At 45.7% G+C, this 10468-nt stretch overlaps 1 protein-coding gene across 1 annotated transcript; it reads left to right on the forward strand.

Moving 5' to 3' along the window:
- Positions 1-4730: 4730 nt before the first annotated feature.
- Positions 4731-5246, forward strand: LOC114315745 (uncharacterized). The gene has a single exon (XM_028262347.2). The coding sequence runs from the start codon at positions 4731-4733 to the stop codon at positions 5244-5246; it is 516 nt and encodes a 171-aa protein (XP_028118148.2).
- The last annotated feature ends 5222 nt before the right edge of the window (positions 5247-10468 follow it).

The following is a 10468-nucleotide window of genomic DNA, read 5'->3' on the forward strand; positions in this document are numbered from 1 at the left end:
TGGTCTCCCAGATGAATGCAACACAATGGTGGTATGGGAGACCAGAAATTATGGCCTAAAAGTGAGGGAGACCAGTTTCCCGACAAGAAAACTGGCTGGAAGAGAGAGAAAAGTGGTCTCCGAGGAGAAAACTAGTTTCCAAGAGGAAAAATTGGTCTCCCACCATACTACCACGTTTCTAAAATGAAAATAGGGTCCATGCCAAAAATGAACCCTGACCGATGTAAAACGAGGGTTCGGGGGCCAAAATGCGCAGCCGGGGGCCCTGAAAACTAGCTGTCAAGCACCGGAAGTGGCATGTGACCACGAAGGTGGTCTCCTGGGCCACAGTGTCCCTCTAGGGAGAGGAAACAAGGTGTGTGCCAAAAACCGGAGCAAACGGAGGTAGTTAAGCGATCCCGAACCGAGGCGCGCGACCGATGGCTCCGAAAACCGAAAATTGATCTCCAAACGGGAAAAATGGCCTACGATCACGAAACGTAGCCTATGGCCACTGAGAGATGGTCTACGAGACCTCTCCCTCCCTTCGGGAAGAGAAAACAGAGAAAACAAGACCTGGTTCGCAAATCGAGACAAAGCACAAAAGAGCCCCAAAGTCTGGAGGCAAGGCTCTCAGCTGAGACTCCGCAACCTCAGAACGAGCACAATATGCATCATCACTGAGCGCTCAATCGGTGACATCCGAGTCTTAAGGTCGGTCAAAAATGGGATGTCTACACAAACACCCATAGTTACCACCCCCAACGCCCTACCCCCTACCACCACATAGGGATGGCAATTTGAAACCGACCCGACGAGGACCCGATCCCTCGACCCCGATTTGAACGGGTTTTCCTTGAAAAATACCCTCAACGAGACGGGGATGGTATTCAAAAATCAATCCCCAATCAATTTCGGGCTGGGGACGGTGATAAGTGCCCAAGCCCCGGCCCCGGCCCCGGCTCGCCCTGTATGTCCCCCCAACTGATATATATATATATAATATTTTTTTTATTATCTGCTTCCGTCTCTCTCATTTCATCTCTCATTTCTATCTTTTTATTTGATTTCATAGCTACTCTCTCTCTCTTTCTCTCTCTCTCTTTCTCTTTCTCTTCCTTCTACTCTCACTCCCTCTCTCTTCCTCACCGTCTGAGATGCCACCTTCGACTACGACGACGGTCCGTCTCTGATGACGCCGCCTCCGACTATGAAGACGACGATGAGCGCCACCTCTGACGATGACGAGCAGAGAGATATGAGGACAATGAGGTGACGAGCAGATTGACGTCATGAGATCTGAATCGACGCCACCGACGATGACGAGTAACGAACAGATCTCTCTTTCTCTCTCTCTCTTTCTCTCTACTCAGATCTCTCCTTCTGATATTGTTTGATGTTGATGATGTTGATAATGTTGTTTGTTATGTTGATGATGTTTGATGATGTTGTTAATCTCTCTCCCTCTCTATTTGGTTTTTTTTTCTTTTTTGGTCTGGGGAATTTCGGGGTCGGGGAAACCCGGTCCCAGTTAGGAGGCGGGAACGGGGGCGGTGATAGGTTCCCCGTCGGGGATCGGGGCCAAGGACGGGGAAAATTTTACCATCGGGGATCGGGGACGGGAAATGTAATCCCTGGCCCCGCCCGCCCCCGTTGCCATTCCTACTGCCACACCCCTTGCTTGTAATATTGATCATTGTTAGATTATTATTATGAAGAATATTAGATATATGGCGAGATTATTAATAAGATTTAAAAAAAATAAATTATACCATAAAATTAAACGAGATGAATGATTGAACATATAATAAAATTATAAAGAATAAATCATAGCATGAAATAAGAGATGGGTAAAATAATTGAATCGAATTGTTAGATATTATATTGGGTTAGCATGAACAAAAAGTAAAATAATTATTTTTTATCATTAGATGAATAAAAAAATAATATGGAGAAGTCTTATTCATCTAATACCACACTACTTATATTATTATTTAATTCTCTATATCAGTATTAAAATTGTCTCGTGTTTGGTATCATGCAAATCAAATACTGGATTATTCAGTGGGATTCACATGTTCTTCACTTTCAATTACTTCTGGCTGGGAACAAATAAAAAAGCCATATCTTATTTCAAATTTTTTTTTTTTAATTTTAGTATTTTTTTTTCAAAATTATGTTACATTTTTTTAATATTCCAGTCTATTTTGACGAGACCAACTGGAAAATTAAACCCTTTGGAAAATTTTCAAAAATTAAAAAAAATCAAAATAAGTCCAAAAACCCATTATTATTATTTTATTTATTTTTTTCTTTTTTAAAATTTTTAATTCTCCATTTTATCTCGTGGAGTAGAATTGAGAAACTTAAATACGGGATTAACAATGAGAGAATTACAACGTAATGGGACAGAGAATTTTTTTATAAAAAGATATAAAGTGTAAATAATTCTATAATGATGAAGGGGCTAAATGTGAAATGGGTCGGGTCCAAGCCTTAGGCCGGCCCAATCCGCTAAAGTTCAGATCCAAGCGGGCTGGATGAGCATATAGGTAGACCAATTAAGCCCAACTTCATGATCAACAGACCACCCAAGTCCTCAAGCACTTGGGCCCAACCCGCAGTGGAAAGGCTAGTCCAGCCGTGGTGCTGGGCTGGGCTGAGCTACGAGACTGGGTCTATGGGCCGAACAGATGACAGGCCGAGCCCATGCAAAGATACATGAATGGACCAGTCCATCTCCATGACTGATCTTGTAAAAGGCCGAGACAAGGCATAATGATGCCGAGCTGAGGAACATCCGTACCGAGCTGAGGAAACCTCGCAAGGAAACGTGGAAATTGTGAACGTGTGCACATGCAAGTTGCCACCTCAGCTGGTCCCTTACACCTAGAATCACGGAAGTTGTTGAACCAAAGGAATGTGGTTTGTTATCAGCATGACTACAATGAGTATATGCATTCAATGACAGCTACCAAGTGGTCCCCCATCATGAGCAATGCTAAAAGGACACCTGGCAGCATCCAAGCTCCATGAACTCACCTTGAGAAGCAAGCAAGGAACTATATATCTACAACATGAACTTCACATGGAAGGTAACTGAACAATTCCAAGTATAACTATAAGCTCAACTCGATATACATTCTCTCCGATCACTAATTTCCACACCGGAAGGGTTATCCGGCCAACCCCGGCCGGGCAGGTCTAACGGTGCTTCTTGTGGTAGGAATCTCAGTCCCTGGATAGTCCAACCGAGTGCGGAGCCCCGATCCACTTTCATCTAGTGCGGAATCTGGTACGCACAATTGGTGCGGTGAACGTGGACCACTTCATCTCTGAGCTCTACACTCAGTTCCGGCGATGGGGATTGAGGACATTCCGCCTTCGACACATACTCCACAGACTAAGAAAACGAAGGACAAAGGTTTGGCCCTCCCAATAGTTCCGGAGGAACAAACTGGAAACAATAATCGAACCCCTGAATCCGTCGAGCATCGATTACCCTTCGCTGGAGGTTCTTCTCATAACTTTCTTCTGGAAAGGATTATAGAGATTGAATCATAGACTCCATCGGAATGGAGATATAGGAGTTAAAAGCCCAACTTAGGAGGGTGCTAGGTGATCCAACGGAAAAGAAGACGGAAGCGGAGCCCTCTCGTTTGCGACGAAGGAGCTCATCCAGAGAGCCACCAGTGAAGAAGTTCCCCAGGAATGAGTCTGGGCAACAAAGCCAGCCTATCCCGGTACAGAGTGAGGTAGCAAGCACTCACACCCGTGGGTCACGCCAGAAAAGGCCAAGAGGCAGAAGACCGTTAGTCAACAGACCGAATACCCTCCTCAGGACCTTCACACTTGGTTGATTGGCAATAGGCAGAATGAACAACATCGGGATCATCTGGACCGTACTATTCACCAGAGGGAACACCAAGCGGTAGACAGGCTCGTCTCTTCGCCATTCTCCTCAGAGATCGAGACCATAAGACCTCTAAAGAAATTCACCCCGCTAAAGTTCACTTCATACGACGGGAAGTTGAACCCGCTGACACATATTAGCCACTATAGACAGATGATGTCCCTATGGAACCGAGACGAGGCACTGATGTGTAAAGTCTTCCCATCCAGCTTGGGAGAAACTGGACTTCGATGGTTCGATCGTCTCCCAGCTGGATCGATCTATGGCTAGAAGCAGCTCTCCGAAGAGTTCCTAGCCAGGTTCGTCTCCAACACTAAGATCTCGAAGGAGCCGGATAAACTGTTCGGCCTCCGAAAGGAGGAGGAGGAAACGCTGTGCAATTATACTAGGAGGTACTGGGAAGAATACAATGACCTGGAGGAAAATGTGTGCAGCGAGCAGATGGCCGTCATGTCCTTCAAATATGGTCTGCGCCTGGAAAGTAAGCTGAGACAGTCACTTACCAAGCACCCGGCCACAGCTTTGAAAGATTTGCGTGCCAGGATTGAGCAGTATGCACGCCTCGAAGACGATCAGATCCCCATCGAGGTAGCGTCAACAGAACAAACAGCTCGGCACAAGAAGAGATCAGACCAAGGAGAACACCGAGGGATTACAGTGAATAAAGTGGATAAGTCCAAATCCCACGAAGACGTTGTAACTGTATTCAAAGAGTCGATCTATCGAATCCTGGAAAAGATCAAGAGAGAGCCCTTCTTCGTTTGGCACCGAAAATGTTGGGAGATCCAGCTCGGCGCAATCAGAAGCTCAGATGCACCTACCACCAAGACAGGGGCACATGACTCAGAACTGCAGGGTACTGAAGCAACACTTGGAAGATCTAGTGGCAGCCGGGCACCTAAGGGATTACATTGATCAGGATAAGGAAGTGGCCGAACTGGGGAACCCACCGCCAGAACCAAACATTGAGCATCCACCTCGGCTGATAATAAATGTGATCCACGAGACAGCGACTCAGGAGTCCGAGGAGGCACTGAAGGAAGAGATCGCTAAGGCTTCACAAATTCAGCGGGTCATGTCAGTGGAACCTGCATCGAAAAAGGTACGTACAGTACCTAAATCCCTCTTATGCACTGTTTCATTTACTAGCAAAGATTTAGAAGGCATACAGCACCCACATACTGATGCATTAATTATAACTGTGGGAATTGGGAAACGGTTTGATGTAAAACGAGTCTTGGTAGATCAAGGTAGTGCAGCAGATATTTTGTATTATTATTTGTTCAGAAAGCTTGGTCTCTCCGAGCAGCACCTCACCCTAGCGGCAGCCCCGTTGGTCGGTTTCAATTCATAGCCAGAATGGCCGCTTGGCAGAATAGTGTTGCCAGTCGTAGCGGGAACAAAAACCCTCCAGATAGAGTTCTTAGTTATTAATACACCATCCCCTTACAACGCCATACTTGGTCGTCCGTGGATTCATCAAATGGAGGCAGTCCTTTTAACCTACCACCAGCTCATCCGTTTCCCAACGGAACACGGAGTAGAGCAGATCTCAAGGGATCAAGTTGCGTCCAAACATTGCTTCATGGCAGCATTGAAGGCAAAGCAGCTCTGTAATCGGGTATAGACGGTAGAAGTGGCTGAACAGCCAGTCTTGGAAGATATAGGGGGAACCCCAGGGGAAAAGATGGTAGAGGATTTGGAAAAAGTCTTGGTAAAAAGGGACGACCCAGAAAAGTACTTCCTTATCGGTACCTCGCTAGGCACTGATGAGAAACTTCAGCTGCTGGAATTGCTGAGGGAGAATATGGAGGTATTCGCATGGTCAGCATATGATACTCCAGGGTTGGACCCAGAATTTGCTTGCCATAAACTCAACATCAACCCTTCAGCTTGGCCCATTGTGTAGAAAAGTCGGAGATCATCAGTTGAGCACACCAAAGTAGTAATTGCCGAAGTCGAAAAACTCCTGGCTTCAGGAGCAATCAGGGAAGTTCAGTACCCGCATGGTTGTCCAACACAGTTGTAGTCAAGAAGAAGAACGAAAAATGAAGAGCTTGTGTTGACTTCACTTGCTTGAAAAAAGCCTGCCCTAAAGATAGCTTTCCGCTGCCTCGCATTGATCAACTAGTAGACTCAACGGCAGGGCATGAGCGCATGAGCTTTCTGGACGCTTATAGCGGCTATCATCAGATACCACTGTTCGGTCCAGATCAAGAAAAGACAGCGTTTATCACTCCAAGGGGAACTAATTGCTACAAAGTAATGCCATTCGGCCTCAAGAACGCCGAGGTAACCTACCAGTGAATGATTACACGGATGTTCAAGGATCAACTGGGAAAAACCATGGAAGCATATATAGACGATATGGTAGTAAAAAGCAAGCTCGCTGCAAACCATCTCACGGACTTGAGAGAAGTTTTTGGCATCCTAAAAAACCACCAGCTTCACCTCAATGCCTTGAAATGCACTTTCAGGGTAGGAACAGAGAAGTTCTTGGGTTACATGGTCACTCACAGAGGAATTGAAGCAAATCCGGACCAGATCAGAGCGATACGAGATCTTGAAGTACCAACAAAGGCTAAAGAGCTGCTGAAGCTCGCCGGAATGGCGGCCGCATTGAATCGGTTTATTAGCAAATCGTCAGATCGGATGAATCCCTTCTTCTAGATTTTAAGGAAAAAAGCAGCATTCGAATGGAATAATGAATGTACCGAAGCACTGCAAAGCCTCAAAAGATACCTCAGTACACCTCCTCTGCTGTCCACTCCAGAACAAGGAGAGGAGTTGTACCTCTATCTAGCGGTCTCGGATCACGTTGTGAGCGCAATATTAATTCGAGAAGTTGACAAGGAACATAGGCCTGCCTATTATGTCAGCAAGACTTTACTAGACGCCGAGACACGGTATCTGCCGTTGAAAAAGTTAGCATACGCGCTGCTTATCGCCTCAAGAAAGCTGCAGCATTACTTCCAGGGGCATACCATTAACGTCCTCACCGAATTCCCCCTCATATCTGTGTTCAGCAGAGCCGATTTCTCAGGCTGAACAGCAAAATGGGCGGTAGAGCTTGGTGAGTTTGACATTCGGTATCAACCCAGGACAGTGATCAAGGCCCAGGTCTTAGCAGATTTTGGCGCAGAATTTGCTCCCACCCAGAGTATCGAACCGGGGGATCCGAGTTCGGCACAGGTGCCATGCACTACCGAACAAGGGAAACCCTGCGCTTCGAAAGCTTGGAAACTATTTATTGGAAACATCTGGCAGCTTTATGTTGATGGATCGTCCAATAACCGAGGCTCGAGGGCAGGAGTAGTACTTATTTCACTAGAAGGGTTCATCTGGGAAGAGGCTCTCAGGCTCGGTTGGAAGGCTTCCAACAACGAGGCCGAGTACGAAGCGTTATTGGCTGGATTGCATAGCATTAAACACTTCAGTGCAGAACAGCTTCTTGTTTTCAGCGATTCACAACTAGTGGTAAACCAGCTTTCTGGGATCTATGAGACACGAGATGAAAGAATGGCTATGTACTCAGGCAAGGCCAAGGACCTACTCAGAAAATTTCAATCCATACGGGTGGAACGAATCAGTCGGGACAAAAACAATCACGCTGATGCTTTGGCATGCCTTGGCTCATCAGTGGATATGAAGGATGCCAAAAACGTTTGGGTTGAGTTTGTACCAGAACCAAGTATTGCATCTCCAGTCCTTTACAACAACTTAGAGCCGAGCTGGATGGATCCGATATTTGCTTTTCTGAAATCTGGTACACTCCCCGAAGACAAAAGGGAAGCCAACAAGGTCAGACACAAGTCAGCTCGGTTCTGGATCTCACCATCTGGGAAGCTTTACAGACGGTCCTATCTTGGCCCCTACCTCCTATGTGTACATCCAAATCTTGTCGAGAATGTTCTCTACGAAATTCATGATGGGATTTATGGATGCCACGTTGGCAGAAGGTCACTGGCACACCGAGTCCTCACTCACGGGTACTGGTGACCACAGATGCAACAAGATGCGTAGCGGTACGTAAAGAAGTGCAACAAATGTCAGAGGTTTGCTCCACTCATTCATCAACCGGCCAAAACTCTCACTCCACTCATCAGACCATGGCCCTTTGTGCAATGGGGACTGGATATTGTCGGACCATTGGCGCGAGGCACTGGGAACATGCGATTCTTCATTGCTGCAACCGATATTTCACTAAGTGGGTTGAAGTTGAGGCGCTGGCAAGTATCAAAGAGGCAGACACAAAGCGGTTTGTTTTGAAGAATGTGGTGGTGCGTTTCGGTATTCCGCGGGTACTGATTGCGGACAATGGAACACAGTTCGATGGTAAGGTCTTCAGCAAGTTCTGTGCCGACCTCAGAATCGACTATAGGAACTCTTCTCCAGGGTACCTGCAGAGTAATGGACAGGCAGAAGCGTCAAACAAAACCATCATCAACGAAGTAAAGAAGCGGCTTGAACATGCAAAAGGCAAATGGGTTGAAGAGTTACCTCACGTATTATGGGCCTACCGAACCACAACACGACGTTCAACGGGGGAAACACCTTACTCCCTAACTTATGGAATGGAGGCCATCATCCCACTTGAAGTAGGTCTCCCAACCCTTCAGTCTGAATTATTTGAAAGCTCTAGTAACCAGGAAGCTATTACACAAGCATTGAATATGGCAGAGGGCCGAAGAGAAGCAGCGCTGATCAGACTTGAAGCGTATCAGCAGCAGCTCATCAGAAGTTTCAATCAAAAAGTTTTCCCAAGGCAATTTACACCTGGAGAACTGGTTTATAGGAAAGTTATGGCTCACAAACGGGTGCCTGGCGAGGGCAAACTTAGGCCTAACTGGGAAGGTCCCTACAAAGTCACAGTCGTTGTTGGAAACGGAGCTTACTACCTAGAGGATCTGAATGGCAGAGCTATACCTCGGCCCTGGAACGTAGCAAATCTCAAGAAATACTATCAGTAGAATTATCCCCCAACTTCTCTATCAGAATGTAAAAGCATTTATCTGTTGACCAATGCAAATACTTCCCCACTTTTCTCAAATTTATCAAATTCTTGTAATTGGCTTTGATGTTTATCAAACGGAATTAGCTTTGGTCTTTACCAAACGGAATTAGCTTTGATGTTTATCAAACGGAATTAGCTTTGGTTCTTACCAAACGGAATTAGCTTTGATGTTTATCAAACGAAATTAGCTTTGGTTCTTACCAAACGGAATTAGCTTTGATGTTCATCAAACGGAATTAGCTTTGATTCTTACCAAACGGAATTAGCTTTGATGTTCATCAAACGGAATTAGCTTTGGTCCTCACCAAACGGAATTAGCTTTGATGTTTATCAAATGGAATTAACTTTGGTCTTTGCCCAAATGGATTTAGTTTCAGGACGACTGGACGGAATATAAATTTGGTTAGCACTCAAACATGCTAAGTGATATTGCTTGGTGGAATAATGTTTGGCAACTGAATTGGACTTTAGCCAAGTGGAATTGCTTGGTGGAAACCCCACTAACATATCTTAAGTAAACATCTTTGCATCTACAGAACCTCTTAAGTACCAACACGTCGACACTTTAGTACTAACTCAAACAAGCAGCATTGGAACAAGCATGACCAGGTTCTATCAAGAGTAAACTTCCAGCATTAGTCTTACTCAACTCCAGGTGGGGGCAAACAATTGTTTTTCAAAACCAACATGGACCTGAGTAAGACACCTCTTCATGCCTTTATCGCATTCAAATGCCCTTATGCTATCAAAGTTGCAACAGACTTAACCAGCTCTACCTACAGAGCACAACCTTCAGTGCCGATCTTACTTAGCTCCAGGTGGGGGCAAACAATTGTTTTTCAAAACCAACTTGGACCTAAGTAAGACCCACTTACGAACTCAAGCACAGCCATACCACATATTCGTTAGCTACAAGCATCAGTTCGGTCCCGAGGTCCCAACAGTGCTCAGCCGGGGGCAAACGGTCCAACGTCGCACCGAGCATCAGTTCAGCTCCGAGGCCCCAACAATGCTCGGCCGGGGGCAAGTAATACAAAATCAGATGAAGCATCTATTTAAAAGCAGTACAGAGCTAGACCGAGCTCTATTCGGCCCCGAGGTCCCAATAGTACTCGGCCCCGAGGTCCCAATAGTACTCGGTCAGGGGCAGGTAGTATAGAAAACATTCAGACATAAAAGCCAAACAGCATCAGATTGCAAGTTCAAAGAGAAAATTCTATCATACAAAGGCACAGATGGCCTCATAACCAGCAGCAAAGAAAAAAAAAATTGTCTTGGCAAGTGCAAAAAGAAAGGTCGTCATGGAGATCGAACCACAATACATCAAAACAGAAAAGAAAAAAAGTTCCAATCCTTTCAACATCAATTTTCATCAATAGTGGGCAACTTAGGAGCAGGATCAGCAATTTTGTCGGGGCTGTCTGCGGAAGGAAAAGTAGAGGAAGTTCCAACTTCCTGAGAAGTAGAAGCCTCCCTAACCACATCTCCCATGGCTTTTGTCTCTGGGGTTTTAATCCCTTCAACATCCATCGTTTCAGCGGCAACATTCCTGTCCTGGGTCT

This window comes from Camellia sinensis, chromosome 13 (assembly GCF_055761805.1).
Source record: "Camellia sinensis isolate YWXY chromosome 13, ASM5576180v1, whole genome shotgun sequence".
Lineage (NCBI taxonomy): Eukaryota > Viridiplantae > Streptophyta > Magnoliopsida > Ericales > Theaceae > Camellia > Camellia sinensis.